The sequence below is a fragment of the Salvelinus sp. IW2-2015 genome, linkage group LG18 (genome assembly GCF_002910315.2).
Source record: "Salvelinus sp. IW2-2015 linkage group LG18, ASM291031v2, whole genome shotgun sequence".
NCBI classification, from domain to species: domain Eukaryota; kingdom Metazoa; phylum Chordata; class Actinopteri; order Salmoniformes; family Salmonidae; genus Salvelinus; species Salvelinus sp. IW2-2015.
Window position 1 is genome coordinate 17,116,579 of NC_036858.1, and position 25,662 is coordinate 17,142,240.

Genomic DNA, 25,662 nt, shown 5'->3' on the forward strand with positions numbered 1-25,662 from the left:
AGCAGATATAAGTCAAAACTGTAACTTGGCCACTCGGGAACATTCACTTTCTTCTTGGTAACCCACTCCAGTATAGATTTGGCCTTACGTTTTAGATTATTACTGCTGAAAGGTGAATTAATCTCCCAGTGTATYGTGGAAAGCAGACTGAACCAGGTTTTACTCTAGGATTTTGCCTGCTTATCCCCATTCAGTTTKTTTTTTTATCRTGAAAAACTCCCCAGTTTTTAATTATTACAAGCATACCCATAACATGATGCAGCCAACACAATGCTTGAAAATATGGAAAGTGGTACTCATATGTTGGGCAAATCCAATACTACGAACACTTTCTATTCAGGACAAAAAGTGAATTGCATTGCCGCATTTTTTTTGTTGCAGTATTACTTTAGTAACTTGTTGAATGTTTTTGAATATTTTTATTCTGTACAGGCTTCCTTTTTTTCATTGTCAATTAGGTTAGTATTTRGGAGTAACTACAATGTTGTTGATCCATCCTCAGTTTTCTATCTTATCGCAGCCATTATTTTGTAACTGTTTTTAAACTATTGGCCTCGTGGTGAAATCCCTGAGTGGTTTCCTTCCTCTCCGGCAACTTAGTTAGGAAGGACASCTGTATCTTTGTAGTGACTGGGTGTATTGATACACCATCCGAAGGGATATTCAATGTCTGCTTTTCTTTTTAACCCATCTACCGATAGGTGTCATTTGCCYGGCATTGGAAAACCTTCCTGATCTTTGGTTGAATCTGTTTGAAATACACTGCTTGACTGAGGAACCGTACAAAGATAAGGTAGTCATTCAAAAATCATGTTAAACACTATAATTGCACACAGTGAGAGTCCATAAAACTTATGTGACTTGTTAAGCAAAGTTTTATTCCTGAACTTATTTAGGCTTGCTATAACAAAGGGTTGAATACTTAAGACATTTCAGCTTTTCATTCATTTGTTAACATTTATAAAAACATKATTCCACTGACATTATGGGGTATTGTGTGTAGGCGAGTGACAAAGAAATCAACATTTAATACATTTTAAATTCGGGCTGTAACAAAATGTGGAAAAAGTGAAGGGGTTTGGTAAAGCATTGTACTTTGCTGGTATTAAAAGTTAGTGTATCAAATGAAGTGTCACAACTGAATCAAAGTGAATGGAAAGTGGTGTGTTTTGAACTTTCTACACCCTCCTTGTGCTTCTAGCTGTGAGAGGCACCATTGAGGAACAGTTTACTGTCTGGAAGTCATGACAAAAATCAACATGCAATAGTGAATTTACACATCCTTGTGCACTTGTCATTTCTTAGTTTGCCCTTGCTATACATTTAGCCTTACTGTTACATTTTTAGACCTCAGTTCAGCCCATTGTGTATTCTATTGTTTTTGAGCCACCCTTGACATCCATGGACATTTTAACAATGACCGTATCTCAAGTCTAAAGTGGCCTTCTCATCTCCTACATCTTGCAATGACRGGAAGTCATAGGAGATGGGAAGGAAACATGACCGACCGTGCTTCTACACCTGCATTGCTTGCTGTTTGGGGTTTTAGGCTGGGTTTCTGTACAGCACTTTGAGTACAGCACTCTAGATCAGCTGATGTACGAAGGGCTATATAAATAAATTTGATTTTATTTTAGTGGTCAATCTATCCCAGGGTCAAAAAACTGAAAAAGCAACAACAAAGAAATGGCATGAAAACAGGTCTCTCTCTGTACAGTGTCCTAATGAACACCCTTGAATTTGCTTTCACTGGTTCAGTTCTTCCACCTCAGAGCAGTTCACAACGATTATACATTTTAGACCAAGGTCACCTTCTAGATTGCGTTGTAGTTCAATTGCTAATTAAACTATATTTTGCAGTAGCTTGGTAGTAGTTAAGCTAAATTAAAATCTTGATAGTGGTTTCAGCAGTTAATTACTTTTTTTGCCATTTAGCTAACTACTACACACTATTTATTTTGCTAAAATATGGGTGAAGTAGGCAATTTCCTTTTCGACATCAGACCTGTCCAATTCTCACTTGACACATTGTGTAATTTGTCCTATTAAGCACAAAAACATTCTATTAACACGAGTGATCAGTTCTTGAAATTTGTAGCGTAACTTCTTCCAGTGTGAAGTAATTGATAGTTTGGTAAACTATCTTTTCAGAGTAGCTTCCCCAACATTGATTGTAGGCTACATCCCGATTCCGCACCCTTCTCCCAAAGTGTGCACTTCCACACTTCCCGTTATGGATTCAAAACATTGGATTGGTGTTATCATCGGCTACTAGGGAGTTTCCGCCATTGTTAAATCCATAACGTAAAGTGCACACTTTGGGGAAATAGGTGGAGATTAGGGATCCAGATGTTTTGTGTTTTCAGGCTACAGTTCCACGGTAAGTTTGGCCGAGCACAGCGCCTCCCCTAGGCCATTGGTGGCTCTGCACTTGTAAACCCCAGAGTCGGCAGGTCCCAGGTCAGTCAGGACCAGCTCACACATGCCGTCGTACTCCACGGTGACCCTCGACGACGATTCCACAGGCTCCTCATCCTTAAACCACACCACCTCCGGCTCAGGGTAGCCTGTGACGGGGAGAGACCAGGGTTAAAATGATGAGTGAAAGGGCGAGAAGGGTTGAAATGACAAGCCACAGGGCGAGACAATGGTTCAAAGGGCAAGTGACGGGGATAGGGTTAAAATGGTGAGTGACGGGTTCAAATGACGAGCGACGGAAAACTAAGGTTACAATAACAAGCAACATGAGACCAGGGTTAAAATTAAACTGTTGAAGTTCACAAGGGTCACCCTGAGCACGCCAATGGGAAGACTGCTTCACTGGCGACAGAGTGCTCTCATTGATCGTGTGTAGCAAATGGGTTTTGAGCAGGGTTGAGGTCAAATCTAATTGAAGTCGCTSAAATTGGAATGATTTGAATTGAAAAATCAAAAATGGAAACACTTGAAAATAGCTTCTCCTTTTCCATTTATTAAGTCATTGGAAATTGACATTTTTTTCAATTATTGAATGTTTACTTCCTGAATTGACTTCAATTTGAATTGGCCCCAACCATTGCTCTTGATTAAGCTTCCAACCAATCGTACCCTGGACACGGCAGGCCAGGCGGGCGGTAGATCCACGGGGCTGGCTGGTGTCCCTTAGGACCTGCTGGAAGCGGGGTTCGCTCTGCAGCTCCTGATCCAGGGTTTGGATGGCCTGCTCTGCCGCCGGGCTCCAGCTAGCCTCTGGGTGGGGGGAGGAGAGAGGGAAAATAACTGTCATCTTCCAACAAAGGTTAATAAACAGGAGCGTACCACTTTTCAGAAGTTGATTTAACATTAAAAAGGCAAAACACTGACATTGAGCCCTGGATGGTCAATGGATATGTCTCTTACCCTCCCCAGGGCTGCCAGGAGAGTCAGATCCGTTGGTAAGGTTTGCCATCCTCTGCAGTGCCAGGACAGCCTTGCCTGTTTTCTATAGTTATGGAGATGGATATAAAACACCACATACAGTGGGGCAAAAAAGTATTTAGTCAGCCACCAATTGTGCAAGTTCTCCCACTTAAAAAGATGAGWGAGGCCTGTAATTTTCATCATAGGTACACTTCAACTATGACTGAGAAAAAAAATCCAGAAAATCACATTGTAGGATTTTTTTTATTTGCAAATTATGGTGGAAAATAAGTATTTGGTCAATAACAAAAGTTTCTCAATACTTTGTTATATACCCTTTGTTGGCAATGACAGAGGTCAAACGTTTTCTGTAAGTCTTTTCACACACTGTTGCTGGTATTTTGGCCCATTCCTCCATGCAGATCTCCTCTAGAGCAGTGATGTTTTGGGGCTGTTGCTGGGCAACACGGACTTTCAACTCCCTACAAAGATTTTCTATGGGGTTGAGATCTGGAGACTGGCTAGGCCACTCCAGGACCTTGAAATGCTTCTTACGAAGCCACTCCTTCGTTGCCCGGGCGGTGTGTTTGGGATCATTGTCATGCTGAAAGACCCAGCCACGTTTCATCTTCAATGCCCTTGCTGATGGAAGGAGGTTGATGGAAGGAGGTTTTCACTCAAAATCTCACGATACATGGCCCCATTCATTCTTTCCTTTACACGGATCAGTCGTACTGGTCCCTTTGCAGAAAAACAGCCCCAAAGCATGATGTTTCCACCCCCATGCTTCACAGTAGGTATGGTGTTCTTTGGATGCAACTCAGCATTCTTTGTCCTCCAAACACGACGAGTTGAGTTTTTACCAAAAAGTTCTATTTTGGTTTCATCTGACCATAAGACATTCTCCCAATCTTCTTCTGGATCTGTCTCTTATACACATCTAGATGTGTATAAGAGACAGGTCGTACTGGTCCCTTTGCAGAAAAACAGCCCCAAAGCATGATGTTTCCACCCCCATGCTTCACAGTAGGTATGGTGTTCTTTGGATGCAACTCAGCATTCTTTGTCCTCCAAACACGACGAGTTGAGTTTTTACCAAAAAGTTCTATTTTGGTTTCATCTGACCATAAGACATTCTCCCAATCTTCTTCTGGATCATCCAAATGCTCTCTAGCAAACTTCAGATGGGCCTGGACATGTACTGGCTTAAGCCTGTCTCTTATACACATCTAGATGTGTATAAGAGACAGGCATTGGACAGCTCTTTGGTCTTGGCCATAGTGGAGTTTGGAGTGTGACTGTTTGAGGTTGTGGACAGGTGTCTTTTATACTGATAACAAGTTCAAACAGGTGCCATTAATACAGGTAACGAGTGGAGGACAGAGGAGCCTCTTAAAGAAGCAGTTACACGTTTGTGAGAGCCAGAAATCTTGCTTGTTTGTAGGAGACCAAATACTTATTTTCCACCATAATTTGCAAATAAATTCATTAAAAATCCTACAATGTGATTTTCTGGATTTCTTTTCATCATTTTGTCTGTCATAGTTGAAGTGTACCTATGATGACAATTACAGGCCTRTCATCTTTTTAAGTGGGAGAACTTGCACAATTGGTGGCTGACTAAATACTTTTTTGCCCCACTGTACATCACTGAGAACCAGGCATCTGCCATTTGAATCAATGAGATGCTATTAACGGACCCCTTGTTGGTTCATTCACTGAGTTCGCCTGCTGGCCCAGTCTGTGCTTTAGCTCACTCCTCTCTGTTCATAGTCGTGCCAAAGATGTTTGTATGGCTGGACGTGATAACGATTGAAGAGTTGGCTTCAGCACATACCGTATGGGGCCAGGGATGTGTTCATTAGGGCAGAAAACGTTTGAAATGGAATGTGATGTAGAATTAATTTGTGTAAGGTAATATACCTTCCATCTGCGCTTGGCCAAGAAACGTCGAATCTTGTCCTTCTTGAGGACCTTGGTGGGCCGGCGGACCAGAAGAGTAAAAGAGGCCATCCAGGGGTGGGCCAGGGCCTCGTCACACAACAGCCTACACCTGAAGACGGGGTCAGGGTTTGGGGAGGGGCAAGAGCACACCATTATACCATTTCTTGCTTGATTTCACACTCAGTTGCAAGCACAACACAGAATAACCTGCTCCAACTCCAGTAGTATATTGTTAGCCATTTCTTTGGATTTATACTCCACTAGATTTACTAAATAGAGGTGACTATTTATCTGTGACTTCACCACACGCCGCAGGTCTCCACACAGAATTTGGGTGCATGTCAGAGGTTGTAACTAAGCAAGTGTCAGTAATGTTTCGCTAAGGAGAACATTTTGGTGGAGTTTAAATCTAGCCTGACAGACTAAACATGCAGGCACGCATGTACACGTGTCCCAAGTGCATAAGACAATATGGATGCCAGCAAGCAGCCATCCAGTCAACCAACATCTTGACAGTAGGACACACAAACCTTGTGTCRTTCTTGAGCAGAGAGGTGATGAAGTCTTTAGCCTGGTCCGAGATGTCCTCGAAGCTTTCCTGGTCAAACTCATAGCAGGCGGCCGTCACCAGGCTCAGGGTCTCTGCGTCACTGTTACCTTGGAAGGGCAACTCACCGCTCAGTCTGGGAGGCAGCAGAGAAGCASGGTCACATTGCCCATTGTTTGTGTTTATCGAACCATTCGACAGTTCCTATGGGGCACCGTTATATTTTTATAGCCAGCAGATGGCAGTAAAGGCAAGCTTTACACCCATTGCCACAAGATAACTTACGCTTGACCATGTTCAATGAGGCACAATGTTGCAAACTGTCTGATAGAAATATATGGTGTACAACAGCCATGCATGTCTCTATGACATGTAGAGTCAGCAACAACAAAAAACTGCTCTATTCATGGTATTTCTATCTGAAACGTTTAGCATGTTGCACCAGTGTGAACGCAACCCAGACATTTCTTTCTACAGTGCGCCCTACTGAACACCGGACCCTGGTGTACTTGAATAGAAGCAAGTCGGTGGGCCTGTTCATAACTCACAAGATGAAACAGATGACTCCGATGCTCCACATGTCAGTGGCCAACCCTACCGGCTCGTAGCTGATCACCTCAGGGGCCACAAAATCAGGCGTCCCATGCATCACCAACAGTGGGGTACCAGGCTCTGTATTGGAGAGGAAAACAGTTGAAAAACATGCCGGTCAAGGTTATTACATTGATACCGGCCACATTCCAGGTTCTCTTTATTGCAGTCTCAGGAGACTGCTGTGTCATGTTAATGTGGTAATGTGAAATCTGGTCAATTGCTCAGCAAGCCTGCAATAAAAATGACCTGTAACGTGCCCATTGTGTTCAAGATTTTTCATCCATCTCTGTACAGAGCGGATCAAATCACAATGGAACAAACTCAAAGTGAATTTCACATCTAAATACAGTATACTTTACAGTAACACAATAAAATACATAGACAATAATACATAAAAGGATGGCAGCAAGCGTCTCAAAAGTTATGCTCTCCCAATGTCCAGTAGTCAAATACAAAAATAAAAATGGGTAGTGGATATCAGAATGGAAAAACGAAAAAGGGTAGTTGGTACTGGATAGCAGGTAGTGTAGGGTCCATGCATGCATCTGCTGACAAGCGATGCTAGCCAGTGCAGCTGCAGGATATGTGGACTACCCTTTCCTGTTTACTAACCTCTGTCCCCCTGCTGATAGTGTGTGCCCAGCAGAGTATGTGAGCGAGGAGCGGAGTGTGCCCAATTTGACTGGAGCGTGGAGCGAGATGACCAAAGGCTGGTGCATAGGCCTTCTTTCCCGCTCCAGTAGCCTCACTTCACAACTGAGCTCAGGGCATGCCCGCCCCAGCATGCATTTGTAGTCTACTTGTGTGCTGCTAATAGCCGCTTGCTTTAGCTACTGTCATGGAGTTTCATAAAGAAATTGATCAAAACACACAGATGCTAAATCAAGGTGACTTACTAAGATGAGGACCAAGAGCAAGAGAGTGAYTGCGGTGCGGGTCTGTGCCCAAACAGTTCCAGCTTCTACTTTTAAACATCCACCTTTCCAGAAATAAGTCTCTCACTGTTGCCGCTTGTTATAGACCCCCCTCAGCCCCCAGCTGTGCCCTGGACACCTTATGTGAATTGATTTCCCCCATCTATCTTTAGAGTTTCTACTGTTAGGTAACCTAAACTGGGATATGCTTAACACCCCGACCGTCCTACAATCTAAGATAGATGCCTTCAATCTCACACAAATTATCAAGGAACCTACCAGGTGCAACCCTAAATCCGTAAACATGGGCACCCTCATAGATATCATCCTGACCAACTTGCCCTCTAAATACACCTCTGCTGTCTTCAACCAGGATCTCAGAGATCACTGCCTCATTGCCTGCGTCCGTAATGGGTCCGCGGTCAAACGGCCACCCCTCATCACTGTCAACCGCTCCCTAAAATACTTCTGCGAACAGGCCTTTCTAATCGACCTGGCCCGGGTATCCTGGAAGGATATTGACCTCATCCCGTCAGTAGAGGATGCCTGGTTGTTCTTTAAAAGTGCTTTCCTCTCCATCTTAAATAAGCATGCCCCATTCAAAAAATGTAAAACTAAGAACAGATATAGTCCCTGGTTCACTCCTGACCTGACTGCTCTTGACCAGCACAAAAACATCCTGTGGCGTACTGCATTAGCATCGAATAGCCCCCGCAATATGCCACTTTTCAGGGAAGTCAGGAACCAATATACACAGTCAGTTTGGAAAGCAAAGGCTAACAATTTCAAACAGAAATTTGCATCCTGTAGCACTAATTCCAAAAGGTTTTGGGACACTGTAAAGTCCATGGAGAATAAGAGCATCCCCTCCCAGCTGCCCACTGCACTGAGGCTAGGAAACACTGTCACCACCGATAAATCTATGATAATCGAGAATTTCAATAAGCATTTTTCAACGCCCGGCCACCCCTGGCTACCCCTACCCCAGCCAACAGCTCTGCACCCCCTGCAGCAACTTGCTCAAGCCCCCCCCCCCCCCCCCCCCCCCCCCCCCAACCCCCCCCCCCCCGCCCCCCCGCTTCTCCAACCAACATCCAGATAGCTGATGTTCTGAAAGAGCTGCAAAATCTGGACCCCTACAAATCAGCTGGGCTAGACAATCTGGACCCTCTCTTTCTAAAAATATCCGCCGCAATTGTTGCAACCCCTATTACTAGCCTGTTCAACCTCTCTTTCGTATCGTCTGAGATCCCTAAAGATTGGAAAGCTGCCATCATCCCCCTCTTCAAAGGGGGAGACACTCTAGACCCAAACTGTTACACACCTATATCCATCCTGCCCTCGCTTTCTAAAGTCTTCAAAAGCCAAGTTTACAAACAGATCACCGACCATTTCAAATCCCACCGTACCTTCTCCGCTATGCAATCTTGTTTCTGAGCTGGTCATGGGTGCACCTCATCCACGCTCAAGGTCCTAAATGATATAACCGCCATCGATAAAAGACATTACTGTGTAGCCGTCTTCATCAACCTGGCCAAGGCTTTCGACTCTGTCAGTCACCGCATTCTTATCGGCAGACTCAATAGCCTTGGTTTCTCAAATGACTGCCTCACCTGGTTCACCAACTACTTCTCAGAGTTCAGTGTTTCAAATCGGAGTGCCTGTTGTCCAGATCTCTGGCAGTCTCTATGGGGGTGCCACAGTGTTCAATTCTCGGGCCGACTCTTTTCTCTGTATACATCAATGATGTCCCTCTTGCTGCTGGTGATTCTCTGATCCACCTCTACGCAGACGACACCATTCTGTATACATCTGGCCCTTCTTTGGACACTGTGTTAACAAACCTCCAAACGAGCTTCAATGCCATACAACACTCCTTCCGCGGCCTCCAACTTCTCTTAAATGCTAGTAAAACTAAATGCATGCTCTTCAACCGATCGCTGCCTGCACCTGCCCGCCCGACTAGCATCACTACTTTGGACGGTTCTGTCTTAGAATATGTGGACAACTACAAATACCGACAGTTGCAGTCGGAAGTTTACATACACTTAGGTTGGAGTCATTAAAACTAATTTTTCAACCACTCCACAAATTTCTTGTCCTAACCGACTTGCCAAAACTATAGTTTGTTAACATCTACTTTGTGCATGACACAAGTCATTTTTCCAACAATTGTTTACAGACAAATTATTTCACTTATAATTCACTGTATCACAATTCCAGTGGGTCAGAGGTTTACATACACTAAGTTGACTGTGCCTTTWAACAGCTTGGAAAATTCCAGAAAATTATMTCATGGCTTTAGAAGCTTCTGATAGGCTAATTGACATCATTTGAGTCAYTTGGAGGTGTACCTGTGGATGTATTTCAAGGCCTACCTTCAAACTCAGTGCCTCTTTGCTTGACATCATGGGAAAATCAAAAYWAWRKAGCCAYYKCCTCAGAAAACAAWTGTYGWRCTCCACAAGTCTGGTTCATCCRTGGGAGCAATTTCCAAACYCCTGAAGGTACCACGTTCATCTGTACAAACAATAGTACGCAAGTATAAACACCATGGAACCACGCAGCCGTCATACCGCTCAGGAAGGAGACGGCTTCTGTCTCCTAGAGATGAACGTACTTTGGTGCGAAAAGTGCAAATCGAGTCCTATATCGACATAACCTGAAAGGCCGCTCAGCAAGGAAGAAGCCACTGCTCCAAAACCTCCATAAAAAGCCAGACTACGGTTTGCAACTGCACATGGGGACAAAGATCGTACTTTTTGGAGAAATGTCCTCTGGTCTGATGAAACAAAAATAGAACTGTTTGGCCATAATGACCATCGTTATGTTTGGAGGGAAAAGGGGGATGCTTGCAAGCTGAAGAACAACATTCCAACCGTGAAGAATGGGGGTGGCAGCATCATGTTGTGGGGGTGCTTTGCTGCAGGAGGGACTGGTGCACTTCACAAAATAGATGGCATCATGAGCTGGGAAAATGATGTGGATATATTGAAGCAACATCTCAAGACATCAGTCAGGAAGTTAAAGCTTAGTCGCAAATGGGTCTTCCAAATGATCAATGACCCCAAGCATACTTCCAAAGTTGTGGCATAATGGCTTAAGGACAACAAAGTCAAGGTATTGGAGTGGCCATCACAAAGCCCTGACCTCAATCCCATAGAAAATTTGTGGGCAGAATTGAAAAAGTGTGTGCGAGCAAGGAGGCCTACAAACCTAACTCAGTTACACCAGCTCTGTCAGGAGGAATGGGCCAAAATTCAACTAACTTATTGTGGGAAGCTTGTGGAAGGCTACCCAACAAGTTTGACCCAAGTTAAACAATTTAAAGGCAATGCTAGCAAATACTAATTGAGTGTATGTTAAGTTCTGACCCACTGGGAATGTGATGAAAGAAATAAAAGCTGAAATAAATCATTCTCTCTGCTATTATTCTGACATTTCACATTCTTAAAATGAAGTGGTGATCCTAACTGACCTAAGACATTACATTTTTACTAGGATTAAATGTCAGCGCCGAAGTGGTGTGCAAGCACCGCTCCATGAGCGAGGATAGGGATTTCCAACCGCTCAACTCTGCTCACATGCTCTGGTGCCCAGTGGAGGCTGATGGAAGGAGCTATAGAAGGACGGGCTCATTGTAATGGCTGGAATGGAATAAATGGAGTGTATCGAACACAAACTTATGGAAACCACATTTGACGCATTTCCATTCATTCCATTCCAGACATTACAATGRGTCTGTCATATAGCTCCTCCCACCAGCCTCCTCTGCGTGTGTCCATTTCATGGGCAAGCTGTTGTCAAAAAATTGCTGGCCAGCTATTTTACAAATCTAGATACAATGCATTCGGAAAACATTCAGACCCCTTCACTTTTTCCACATTTTGTTACATTACAGCCTTATTCTATAATGGTTTAAATAAAACAAATGTTCCTCAATCCACACACAATACCCCATAATGAAAACAGAGTGAGAGCAAACTGAAAACAGGTTTTGGAGAATGTTTGCAAATGTATTACAAATAAAAACAGAAAAACTTCATTTACATAAGTACTCAGACCCTTTGCTATGAGTCTCGAAATTGAGCTCAGGTGCATCCTSTTTCCATTGATCATCCTTGAGCTGTTTCTACAAATCCATCTGTGGTAAATTTAATTGATTGGACATGATTTGGAGAGGCACACACCTGTCTATGTAAAGGTCCCACAGTTGACAGTGCGTGTCAGAGCAAAAACCAAGTCACGAGATCGAAGGAATTGACCGTAGAGCTCCGAGACAGGATTGTGTTGCTGCACAGATCTGGGGAAGGGTACCAAAAAATGTCTGCAACGTTGACGGTCCCCAAGAACAGAGTGGCCTCCATTCTTAAATGGAATAAGTTTAGAACCACCAAGACTCTTCTCTGTGCAGTTTCCTTCCTCTCTGGCAACTGAGTTAGGAAGGATGCCTGTATGTTTGTAGTGACTGGGTGTATTGACACACCATCCAAAGTGTAATTAATAACTTCATCATGCTCAAAGGGATAGTCAATGTCATATTTTGTATTTTTTACCCATCTACCAATAAGTGCCCTTCTTTGCGAGGCATTGGAAAACCTGGTTAAATCTGTGGTTGATATTCACTGCTCGACTGAGGGACCAAATTTTTACTCCTGCACTTACTTAGGCTTGCCATTAGAAAGGGGTTGAATACTTATTGACTCAAGAGATTTCAGCTTTTCATTTTTAATGACACTGAACAAATATAAATGCAACATGGAACAATTTTAAAGATTTTACTGAGTTACAGTTCATATAAGGAAATCAGTCAATTGAAATACATTTATTAGGCCCTAATCTATGGATTTCACATGACTGGGAATATCGATATGCATCTGATGGTCACAGATATGTTAAAAATGTAGGGGCGTGGATCAGAAAACCAGTCAGTATCTGGTGTGGCCTGTGGAATGTTGTCCCACTCCTCTTCAATGGCTGTGTGAAGTTGCTGGATATTGGCACGAACTGGAACACGCTGTCGTACATGTTGATCCAGAGCATCCCAAACATGCTCAATTGGTGACATGTCTGGTAAGTATGCAGGCCATGGAAGAACTATGACATTTTCAGCATGCGACAGATCTTTGCGACATGGGGCTGTGCATTATCATGCTGAAACATGAGGTGATGGATGAATGGCACGACAATTGGCCTCAGGATCTCGTCACGGTATCTCATTCAAATTGACATTTATAAAATGTAATTGTGTTCGTTGTCCGTAGTTTATGCCTGCCCATGCCATAACCCCACCGCCACCATGGGGCACTCTTTTCACAATGTTGACATCAGCAAACCGCTCGCCCACACGTCTGCCATCTGCCCGGTACAGTTGAAAGAGCACACTTCTCCAGCGTGCCAGTGGACATTGAAGGTGAGCATTTGCCCACTCAAGTCAGTTATGATGCCGAACTGCAGTCAGGTCAAGACCCTAGTGAGGACGACGAGCACGCAGATGAGCTTCCCTGAGGCTGTTTCTGACAGCTTGTGCAGAAATTCTTCAGTTGTGCAAACCCAAAGTTTCATCAGCTGTCCGGGTGGCTGGTCTCAGATGATCCCGCTGATGAAGAATCCGGATGTGGAGTTCCTGGGCTGGTATGGTTACATGTGGTCTGCGGTTATGAGGCCGGTTAGACGTACTGCCAAATTCTCTAAAACAACGTTGYAAGCGGCTTATGGTAGAGAAACAAACATTCAATTCTCTGGCAACAGCTCTAGTGGACATTCCTTCAGTTAGCATGCCAGTTGAACGCTCCCTCAAATCTTGATACATCTGTGGATTTGTGTTGTGTGGCAAAACTGCACATTTTAGAGTGACCTTTTATTGTCCTCACTGCAAGGTGCACCTGTGTAATGATTATGTTGTTTAATCAACTTCGTGATATGCCACACCTGTCAGGTGGGTGGAATATCTTGGCAAAGGAGAAATGCTCACTAACAGGGATGTTAACAAATTGTGCACAAAAAAAGAAATAAGATTTTTGTGCATATGGAACCTTTCTGGGAAGTTTTATTTCAGCTCATGAAACATGGGGCCAACACTGTACATGTGATGTTTATATTTTGGTTTAGTGTCATTTTTTAAAACATAATTCCACTTTGACATTATGGGGTATTGTATGTAGGCCAGTGACAAAAAAACACCATGTAATCCATTTTAAATTCAGACTGTAAGACAACAAAATATGGAAAAAGTCAAGGGGTTGTGATACTTCCTGAAGGCACTGTAGGTCTGTTCTACGCAATATTTATTTTGACCTGATTCTGAACGTTCCACAACGTTGTGCCCACAACATTGTGCCCTACTGCACATGGCCCTTGTATCTGCAGGACACTATGACGACCCTTTTTACACTACTGGGTTGAGCTCAGCCAAGCTGTACTGTGCAAACAAAATATCTGAGCCAGGAAAGTAGCAAAATAACGTTCGGGTCAGCACGATAGTTTGAAAACACCATTAGTCTCTACTCCAAACCCACTCACCCAGCTTGGCTGCCAGGCCAAAGTCGATGATCTTAATCCGCGTGCCCGTGGTGTCCACACACACAATGTTTTCTGGCTTGAGGTCCAAGTGGACAATGTTCTGCCGGTGGATGTACTGCATGCCCTCCAGGAGCTGTTGCATGTAGCGTGCGCTGGTAGGCTCCGTGTGCTCAAAGTTGTCGTCCACGATGCGCTCAAACAGTTCCCCGCCGGCAATGCTAGAGATGTATAAGGAAGACCAAGGTCCTCATGTCAAACCAATCCATAGATCCTGTAGCTCTAGAGGATTGCATAGGCCTCAATGATACAAGCCCGTTATTAGACTGATCCCTTGCATATGCACGTTCAATGTAAACAATGTAGATCTCTCAACAGCCGTGCAGCCTGGTCCAAGATCTGTTTGTGTGGTTTTGCCAAGTCCAAACTTGGCAATGACAACAACCATAGGAGATCTAGGTACCAGGCTACAAGCAGTGGCCCTCAATCCTATCTCCAGGAAAGTGCAGAAGAGAAACACACTATAAACATGCACACATATTGAAATGCACACATTATATTGTAATGGAAACTCAGTAAAGACATCAATGCAATTGTACTCCTGGAATAATCTTAATGATTGGAACTGGCTGTGCTTACTACTCCATCACCATGATGATTTCGGAGCGGGTGTCATAGGCCCCGAGGCACTGCACCAGCTTGGGGTGGTGGAGACAGTTCATCAGCTCGATCTCCCTGCGCGCCAAAGCCTTCGCCTTGGAGCTATGGGCCCGGTAGAACTTCCCTGCACACACCTGACCTGTCTCCTTGTGACTCAGCCTGAACACCTGGCCAAACTTCCCCCTGTTGAGGTTCCAATAGGCAGTTAGCGGGGTTGTGTTCATTAGGACACACAGTAGCAAAACGTTTTCAAGTGTCTTAAAATGTGTCGCCACAGAAAATGAAAATCGACAAGTTCATGGTCATATTCACAAGACACCAAACAGAAGAAAACTAAACAAAACTGGGAGGGAATACCTGAACTTGTCCAATGAGAACACTCATTGTCGCTTTTCGTTTGCWATGATGAGCACAAATTAATACAACCCAGATAGTACTTCAGTTTCGGACAGTTTTGTTCCGTTTCATGCCAACTGAACACAACCCAGTTCAGCAACGAGTCAATATACTGAGTGAGTGACCATCTAATGCTTACACTCCCAGCTTCTCATGCACGTTGTAATGATCCTTGACTTTGTGCGTGGTGTCAATGGTGACAGTCACATACGATTGGGATTCCTCTTTTGGCTCTCCTTCAAAAGCACAGAATGAAGATTAGTCAACAAGAACTACTGTACAGTATATGTGTAGTTGAATTCAACAGAATGTAGATACGAGACATTTAAAGGAAAAACCAATAGACAAGGGACAACCAATCAGATCAACAACTGTTTTAAGATCTAAACTTGTAGTAATCATCAAAGTCACTGTTTGGAGAAAATCAATATCCACCAACCTCTGGTGTCCATCTTGACACAGTCCGACACCTCACTCGGCTCACTGACACCTGCCAAATTGTAGGCCCGAACGCGAAAGCGGTACTCCCCCAGGGGCTCCAGGACCGAGCGGATCCGGTACGAGGTGTTCTTGCAACGGGTCGTCACCTCAGTCCAGTCCTCAGGCTTCTCAGTGCCTTCTCGTTTCACCTCTACCGCGTAGCCTGTGACGGCAGTGCCCCCGTCGTAGCTGGGCCCCGACCATGACAGGACCAGGGAGCAGGAGGAGAGCTGGGAGACCATGGGACTAGATGCCGGAGGGTGAGGCCGGTCTGAGAAGACAGGGAGACAAACACAGAGCCTGTGAGATTACATTTGCTTCCTTTTGAAAGCACTGATCTGACATGCCTGGTGTGGTGGATTTGGATTCCTAAGGAAGGATGCCATTTGAAAGCATTGGAACAGGATCCAAGGTAGATGTGGTATAGAATTGGAACAGGGCCCAAGTTATATGTGGTTTCCTAATACTTTACTTAACTCATTAGTTCAGTCATGTTAGAGCAGTGATGATACCTCAATGTAGGAAAGAAGGCAGGAAGCCATTTAAAACTATTGGAAGAGGGCCCATGGTCAACTTTAGATGGAAGCAATTGAGCTCCGAGAGACCAAATGCATAACACTTTTGACGTAGTCGAGGTCAGCAGCTGTGAACTTTTCCTGCTTCACCCTGAACAAGACTGTTCAAGATGAAGACACATTCCCCGAACCGTAYGGTTCGTTGACATTGAGTTTACTAGCAGGACTATTCTTGGAATTGTTACGTGCGAGTAACCATCTCGTCTTGCTCTGTGGCTCTCCAGGAGCAGAATCGAGGCTCATTGGTATTATGTTGTGGTAATGCAATCTATCAGCAATAATTGTCAATTGGGATAAGGCAGGATCGCATTCATTAGTGTACACTGTAGCAAAATGTTTTGCAACAAAAAACTAAAACAGAGAGGGACAGAGAGAGACTAGCTGGATTTCAGCAAGTCCCTCTCTGTTTCAGTACATTTTCTTTCATTTGGTGCCTAGTGAATATGACCCTAGTTTATTGAACGGTTGAAACTTTAGTGATCATGAACACGCCCCAGGATACTCACCGATAACACTGAGGGTGACTGTGTGCTGAGCCAAGCCCCTGCGATTCCGCACCAATATAGTGTATGTACCCGCATCGTCCGGACAAGCCTGAGATATCTCCACACTGCTGTCAGTGTCACTGCTTTCTACACGAGTCCTCGGCCTGCCTGCAACCACCTGCATAGAGGGAGAAGAGACAGAATAAACCTATTCTTGGACTAAAATGCACTTGAGATTGGTGTTTAATCCAGGACTAGACTTAATCCGGTAAACTGGTCCCAGATGTTTTGAGAAGTAAAACATTTAACTTAATCTGTGAAAAGTTGTACATTTATTTAAAGTARCAACAATAGATATGATAAAGCCATACAGCCTTATTTCTGACCCCAAGCCAATTCAACCCAGACCTGCTCTCTGTTGTAGATCCAGCAGGAAGCCACAGGAACACTGCAGCTCCTGAAGGCACAGTGGAGTCTGGCCTGCCGTCCCACCCGCACCTCCAGCTGCTCTTGGGGGTCAAGAAACTCCAGCAGGGGACCTGGAAGAGGCAGAGACAACGAGTGGTTAACATCACATCACTGAGCTCAACTCTTTTTGCAAAGCATGCAAACTGCCGGTTTGAAGCATATTTCAAGTTGGGTAAAGTTTGACTTGCTCTTGGTACTTTAAGTGTTCAATGAAACACATGCGAATAGGAGGGCCTTTGTCTTGATACTTGTTATTCTAAATCTGAGTGGAGAACAAGCAGTTGTTAATGGACCAACTCACCCTTTTCAGTGGAGACTCGTCTCTTTGAGGTGATATCTGAAAAGAAATGTGTCACATTACATGGGTGATTGACTATGGGAAGATAGCAATTAATATTATAACTTTTTTGGGGGGGGTGTAAGATCGCAATTGCCTACTTCTCGCATCCTCTCTCCTGTCTCATGGTCTCCTTTGGGATTTGGTTGGCGGATCACATCCAAATTTTAGGRGCACACATCTAGGGCTGTTACGGTYACTTATTACTGTCACACCGGTGGTCATGACAGCAGTCAAATTCCACGTGACCGTTTAGTCACGGTAACTAGGCTTCTCCAAGCWCTGATGCTACTGATGGTCATTAGTAGCCTACCAAACTTGCTATCTGCCTGGTACTCAGCACTCTYTTGTCCTTCTCATCACTCTGACATCAATGCAAATGTGARTGAACATCTCACCGAACACGTTGKACAGCAATTCAATAGGCTATGCAATTGTGTGAGAAAACAGACTGAAGGGCCTCTATTAAAAAGAGGATCCCATCAGCTTTTTATAAGCTAGGCCTACTATATTTATTTCACAACTTTCCTAATATTAWGCACATTGCTTCTCTTTACAACAGGAGTATAGCCTACCTGGATGGCATGAAAATGAACCATGGGAAAAGCGTCCTCTATTCACTATTTAAGTGCATCGATGAAGTAAAAATGTTTCTCCTGCTCCTGTTTCGAGACAGGTCCATGATAATGGTCCATTCTAAATCAAAACTAATTTCACACACATATTATTTAGTATATGTAAAGACAAGATTACATCAAGAATAGTCTGATGGGTGACAATATTAGCCTATCACTTGCGAATCAAATCAAATTTGTCACATGCGCCGAATACAACCTTACAGTGAAATGCTTACTTACAAGCCCTTAACCAACAATGCAGTTTTAAGAAGAAAAAAAAGTAAAAGTAGMTGWTCCTTTTGTCCAGGTGGGAAAGGGCAGTGTGGAGTGCAATAGAGATTGCATCATCTGTGGATCTGTTGGGGCGGTATGCAAATTGGAGTGGATCTAGAGTTTCTGGGATAATGGTGTTTATGTGAGCCYTGACCAGCCTTTCAAAGCACTTCAAGGCTACAGACGTGAGTGCTACGTGTCYGTAGTCATTTAGGCAGGTTACCTTGATGTTCTTGTGCACAGGGACTATGGTGGTCTGCTCGAAACATGTTGGTATTACAGACTTGGTCAGGGACAGGTTGAAAATGTCAGTGAAGACACCTGCCAGTTGGTCAGCGCATGCTCAGAGCACACATCCTGGTAATCCGTCTGGCCCTGCGGCCTTGTGAATGTTGACCTGTTTGAAGGTCTTACATCGGCTACAGAGAGCGTGATCACACAGTCGTCTGGAACAGCTGATGCTCTCATGCATGCTTCAGTGTTGCTTGCTTCGAAGCGAGCATAGAAGTTATTTAGCTCGTCTGGTAGGCTCGTGTCACTGGGCAGCTCGCGGCTGTGCTTACCATTGTAGTCCATAAAAGTTTGCAAACCCTGCCATATCCGACGAGCGTCGGAGCCGGTATAGTACGATTCAATCTTAGCCCTGTATTGACGCTTTGCCTGTTTGATGGTTCGTCTGAGGGCATAGCGGGATTTCTTATAAGCGTCCAGATTAGTGTCCCGCTCCTTGAAAGCGGCAGCTCTAGCCTTTAGCTCAGTGCGGATGTTGCCTGTTTTCCATGGCTTCTGGTTGGGATAGGTTGGGATATGCCAGTGACTGATGTGGTGTACGACTCAATGCTATCGGAAGATTCCCAGAACATATTCCAGTCTGTGCTAGCAAAACAATCCTGTAGCATCTACGTCATCTGACCACTTCCTTATTGAGTGAGTCACTGGTACTTCCTGCTTTAGTTTTTGCTTGTAAGCAGGAATCAGGAGGATAGAGTCATGGTCAGATTTGCCAAATGGAGAGCGAGGGAGAGCTTTGTACGCGTCTCTGTGTGTGGAGTAAAGGTGGTCTAGAGTTTTTTTCCCCTCTGGTTGCACATTTAACATGCTGGTAGAAATTAGGTCAAACAGATTTAAGTTTCCCTGCATTAAAGTCCGCGGCCACTAGGAGCGCCGCCTCTGGATGAGCATTTTCTTGTTTGCTTATGGCCTTATACAGCTCGTTGAGTGCCGTCTTAGTGCTCAGCTTAAAGCACGAAACAGCGCATGCTTTTATCCCAAATTTTTCAAATCAAAGTCACACACTCATGTAGCCTAGCCCGTAGGCCTATATTTTTTTATAAAGTTTGTATTTGTTATTTATTTTAATTTTACCTTTACCACGTCAGTTAAGAACAAATTCTTATTTTCAGTGACAGCCTAGGAACAGTGGGTTAACTGCCTTGTTCAGGGGCAGAACGACAGATGTTTACCTTGTCAGCTCGGGGATTCGGGATTCGATCTTGCAACCTTTCGGTTACAAGTCCAAGTCTAACCACTAGGCTACCTGCTGGCCCGTATCAAATCTAAAGTGGCTAATCAACTTCTTAAAATGAAGGACATTAATCCGTTTTACAACGGGTGTAGAGCCTAACTGCCATACATACACAACGCATGAATTTCAAGTTTGGGGAAGATCATTTTCACCATAAAATGCACCTTTATAATTAAAGCATTACATGCATAATCACATTTGTGGTCACTTTTGAGAATGGTGTTTACCTGCAAATGGAACATTTACGCTTATAGCCTACTGCCCTGTGTGCGTTGCTGTGCTTATAATGTGGAAAAAATTGCCTAATAGTTTATCAACATTTTAAGCTTAACGTTCTTATCTGTTGCCTCAGTCTCATTGCTTAAAAGGTTTTTTGATGCTAGTGATTGTATTKATTTGGGATCTATCAAGTGGCGATTTTAGCATGTCCATTTTGATGGGGCCAACTCACCCCAAAAATTGTGATGAATGCCATCAAAGCCACTACACAACAGTAAACAATACATTAATTGCACTATCAAGGTGACAAACGGTGCCCACAAACTGTTAGGGCCTACATAAAGTCCCAACAGCAGTCTCAACACCTTACCACTGCTACACCTGGCTATCAGCTGAGCCTTGTCTGGCAGCGAAACAATTCATTCAGCCTCATTTACTGCCTTTAAAAAAACATAGCTGATATGGCTGACTTGCTTAAACAAATATGTTTTTTACTGATAATTGAGATGTACAAGCTATGGCTTAAGGGGACGACGAGTGGATAAGAGGCAATCCGTAATTTTGATTAAGACATTAATGAGCGAGCTAGGACAGACATGGTCAATGTAACTATTTGTTCAGCACTTTTTAAATGTACAACGACAGAATTCTGAACGTGGGCCGTTCTTACAGTATTCTCCCTGTACACCAAGTCAGAACCGTAGGATAAATAAAGGGGGCATATAAGCAGACAATGAAAGCTTTTAAAATATTTGATGATGACATTTCTCTAAAATAGGCTATAGGCTAAATGTGCACCACCAAGTCGGAACAGTAGGTGAAATTAAGAGGTGAAAATATACCTGTCACGCTGGTATAAAGGATTTGGAGACAGGCGCAGGAATACATCATCTTGGGTTTTTAATAAACCCAAAACAAACACATATACAAAACACTGGGATGTACCCAAACAAAAGAGCGCGGGTAAACCTCGTAGAACGACACGGGAGGAGACCCATAATACACAATGCACAAAAGACGCAGCACAGGCTGAGACACCGCATACTGTAGGTACTCACATGACCAATGGTCAGAACAGTAGGCTAAGTTATGNCCTGGCTATCAGCTGAGCCTTGTCTGGCAGCGAAACAATTCATTCAGCCTCATTTACTGCCTTTAAAAAAACATAGCTGATATGGCTGACTTGCTTAAACAAATATGTTTTTTACTGATAATTGAGATGTACAAGCTATGGCTTAAGGGGACGACGAGTGGATAAGAGGCAATCCGTAATTTTGATTAAGACATTAATGAGCGAGCTAGGACAGACATGGTCAATGTAACTATTTGTTCAGCACTTTTTAAATGTACAACGACAGAATTCTGAACGTGGGCCGTTCTTACAGTATTCTCCCTGTACACCAAGTCAGAACCGTAGGATAAATAAAGGGGGCATATAAGCAGACAATGAAAGCTTTTAAAATATTTGATGATGACATTTCTCTAAAATAGGCTATAGGCTAAATGTGCACCACCAAGTCGGAACAGTAGGTGAAATTAAGAGGTGAAAATATACCTGTCACGCTGGTATAAAGGATTTGGAGACAGGCGCAGGAATACATCATCTTGGGTTTTTAATAAACCCAAAACAAACACATATACAAAACACTGGGATGTACCCAAACAAAAGAGCGCGGGTAAACCTCGTAGAACGACACGGGAGGAGACCCYTAATACACAATGCACAAAAGACGCAGCACAGGCTGAGACACCGCATACTGTAGGTACTCACATGACCAATGGTCAGAACAGTAGGCTAAGTTATGAGGGGAAAAGGGACCAAATTATTAGGGTGACTAATTTGGCTACTAACTGCTTACTACACAACATACACTTAGTATTACTTTCTTAGCTGCAGTATACATATCTCCCTGGCATATTACATAATTTATGCAGCAGCATACAAGACATTTTTTTGTACAGTCGGAGCTTGTCGGAGCTTGTTTTTRRCCCCCGAGTTCCCAGTWGTCTTGAACTCACTGAAGTCAGAGATTTCCCAGTTCCGAGTTTCCAGTCATTTTGAACGCGGCAGAAGATTTAAATATAAGGCAGCTTTGCTGGCTTGAACCTCTGAAGAGGTGTTATTTATTTTACGTCACCAATATTTTGGCAATAGGCTCATGCATTCAACATGTAATAATTATAACTGGAATTATTAGAAAACGTTATAAGTGGTTCAGTTGTATAGATACACAAATGCCTTTGAACATGTTGATATTGTCAAATCAACAAAACAAAAAAGAGRCTTCTGGCCATACAGCAAGGTAGGATAATAACAACAAACATCCAGAACTAGTCTAGGGGRTTGCTTACCTCGAGAGTCAGGCAAACACCTCTGAATCATATGCTAATTAGGTTTRGGATGATCAGTGAGGGTCAGTTGCTTGTTCTTCAAGAGTTCAATCACTGAGATTCACATAGGACCAATGCCCCAAAACGTCCACATAACTACAAAATGATGACCAAAATAATTACTACCATTGCTACGATAAAGCACTATGCTATTTTTCAAGAAGGTCTGAGTCCCGTTCTTCAAGAGCCAGAAATATTTGATTGATGWCAACAGTAAACTATTTAAAATAGTTCAAACTGAGTCCTTACCTGTTGATATGGTTATCTGCTTGCTGCTACCCCCCTGAGCAGTGTCCCTGTCCTCCAGCTCATTCTTGATCCCCTTCAACACAAACTGAGGGGCGGCAGGCTTAAAATTCATCCGAAAAGTGGACACGAAAGTCTTCTTGGGGCCCATGCTGGCCTTGTCCATCTTTGCCAGGTGAAAATGGCCACATCTGAAGAGGCAACCATTCAATGTTAAGCAGACACGACAAGGTTTCCGATTCGCTGTCTGTCAACGACCCCTTTTTCGCCCTCTCCTCTTATTGGCTGTCTCCTTTTATTTCTTCTTGATTTCTTTCTCTCTCACACTCTTATCTCTTTCACTTTCCATCTCTCTGCAAAGCGATGTGTCAAACTCTCATATGTTCCCTTTGGTTCACAATTCACACCTCATCTGGCATTGCTTTCACACTGGCTACAGCCACTAGCTAGCTCTCTATCCCACCACAGGAAACCACTATATTTATCAGGTTCAATTATATGGCTGGCCAGTGGCCCGCCTCCCCCTCCCACAACACAACAGACAGAGAGAGAACTAACTCTCACACACACACACACACAACAAAAACAAAGAGAGATATAGAGAAAGAGAGACATGGAGAGAAATGAACAGAGAGAGTTCACCTACTTGGTTATGTCCTTCACCAAACACAGTCACCAAACGCCTCTGCTAAGCACACCTAGCCAACTGTCACAATAAATCACATACACACAGAACACACACCACAAACAAAAAACAGCCTCGTCGTTCTCCTCTGTGGCATGTTTGTTTGGCAATCTCTACGCCACTAATGACATCACAGGAATCTAGGAGAGCAAGTAGGACAGCTTTTATATTTGTCTAACCCACTGTGTCAAACCACACTACAAATAATAATCTCCAATCTAGCTGAATGAATCTTACAGTTAGGGATTTCTCACAGAGATAGAATGTTGTGGATAGAATTGAGGTATAGGTGATATACSTTCACTTGAATATGTTCACTTGCTTTTGGAAATCCCATGCAGGCTTGCTGTTTCTGAGAGTGTCTTGTTGTGTCTGTCATTCAAGGTGTGTTCCATGGTTCCAGGGTTTACAGCAGTTTCGCCAGATTGGGCGGTTTTACAAACAACTGGGAAGTTTTACAAGCATTTGTTTTGTCATTGGGCTGGCAAAAGTGTAACTTTTTTGTGCATTGGGCAGGAAAGTGTCAATAGTATCTGGCAACGCTGGTTCACAGTTGTAGTACAGAATGTCTCTCTGCCTGCTAGCTGGGGCCATTGCTAGGCCCATCTTCTCTCATGCATATGTAAAGGACTGTGTGAAGAAGCTGACTCGCCACTCTCACCATTGGAAGGCACATTTTTTACTTCCCCTTATAAATGGTTTGGAGCGTTCATATTTTATATTTAGTTTATGTGACAAAACAAGCAGGTATAGTGTAGAGAATCATTGTACAATCAAAACCGCTCTGAAATATCTTTTACATAYCCAAAAATATTTTATTTTCAGCTTTTTGAAGCTGGTGTACAAAACCGAAAGTAAAAGCCAAAACTAAATTAAAGAACAGGGAGCATAGAAATACTGCCCACAGAAGAGATCTAACAATTTTTAGATGTTAAATGAGAATTACAGATCTATAACACACATTTCAATGTGAATTTGGTCAGCTTGCCCGAAAACATTTTGCCACTTTAATGTTTGGTCAAGTCACATTTTGGCCATTTCAGTTTCATATTTGAATGCGGTAATTTAGGTCTACCCATTTGCAATCCTCCAAGTCCATGTGATGTGCAGGTGCAAATGGACACTCGCTACACCGATGAGAAATATATTTCACCTTTATTTGTAGTCCCATGTATGTCATTCGTGTGTAATGGGAGCGTGRGCAGGTGCGCGGCTCATTAGTAATACGCCTACATTTTTCAGCCRGTTGACCTACAGAGCTATTATGAAGCGTATATTCCTTTATTAAGTGTTCCTGTTTTGAGATTGAGCCAGGAATGTTTKAAATGTCTACTTAGCCGGGATATGTACATTTGGGTGAATAGAGCTCCATGGGGTATGGTCATCTGTATATATGTACCTGTTTCAACAGTGTTCTTTAGTTATCCTCTAGCTCATGTATGTGAGCTYTGTGGAGAGGCTGTCCATAGCCTGAAGGTACTGTATACCCCAACTTGCTGTAGTTGGTTTGGCAGGGCAGGCCTGATTGAGTTTTAGGTTTTGATATCAGATTATCAAAACAAATTATATGAGAGTCAGGCCCGCTGATTAGGCAGGATTAGGCGGCCGCCTGTGGCGGCAYATTGACGAGGGCGGCCTTTCCTGAGCTAAACTGACCCAACGTGCACCTCCAACAACATGTAAAACCTCTCAATTCTGCCTTAAATCAATGGCAATTTCTCTCAACCAGAGGCATAGGGGATTTTTAGTTAGGTGAGTGTTGATGCCGCCCGGTGATAAGCAGTGCCCACTTTGTCAAAGGCAGGGGCGCCTCTCCAGGGTGCTGTCAGAGAAACGCATCTCTGCGGCGCTCCACCAACGTTCTGTCAAAAWAATTATCTAACGTAATTCYTGTAGCAGATAGAGGATATGGTAGAAAGAGTATGTGGCCTTTTCTGTAGCCTACAGGCTGGAGATAAAATGTATGACAATGTAATGTATAAGGGCACAAGGCGAGAGCCAGATGCAGACACAGGGGGCAGATAGTTAGGAGTKTTAGATGTTTATTAATCCAAAAAGGGATAGGCAAGAGAATGGTCATGTACAGGCAAAAGGTCAAAACCAGTTCAGAGTCCAGTAGGTACCGAAGGGCAGGCAGGCTCGAGGTCAGGGCAGGTGGGAATGGAGTCCAGAAAACAGGCAAGGGTCAAAACCGGGAGGACTAGTAAAGAGAAGAGGAAAAAGGAGTACAGGAAAAAACACGCTGGTTGACTTGACAAACATACAGGACAAACTTGCACAGAGAGACAGGAAACACAGGGATAAATACATTGGGGAAAATAAGTGACACCTGGAGGGGGTGGAGACAATCACAAGGACAGGTGAAACAGTAATGGGTGTGACAGTAATGAGACGGATACTTTTTAAATC

At 43.6% G+C, this 25,662-nt stretch overlaps 1 protein-coding gene across 1 annotated transcript; it reads right to left on the reverse strand.

Annotated features, from left to right (window-relative positions):
- Positions 1-852: 852 nt before the first annotated feature.
- LOC111978375 (myosin light chain kinase, smooth muscle) lies at positions 853-23,323 on the reverse strand. Its single transcript, XM_024008408.2, has 15 exons — positions 23,215-23,323; positions 22,572-22,759; positions 17,262-17,297; positions 16,901-17,031; positions 16,514-16,670; positions 15,392-15,703; positions 15,092-15,188; positions 14,536-14,739; positions 13,900-14,117; positions 6,418-6,541; positions 5,853-6,005; positions 5,302-5,431; positions 3,379-3,460; positions 3,088-3,228; positions 853-2,567 (listed from the first exon to the last, which is right to left on the reverse strand). Exons 2-15 carry the CDS (start codon positions 22,732-22,734, stop codon positions 2,368-2,370), a joined length of 2,148 nt encoding a protein of 715 aa, XP_023864176.1. The 5' UTR covers positions 22,735-22,759; positions 23,215-23,323; the 3' UTR covers positions 853-2,367.
- Between the last annotated feature and the right edge of the window lie 2,339 nt (positions 23,324-25,662).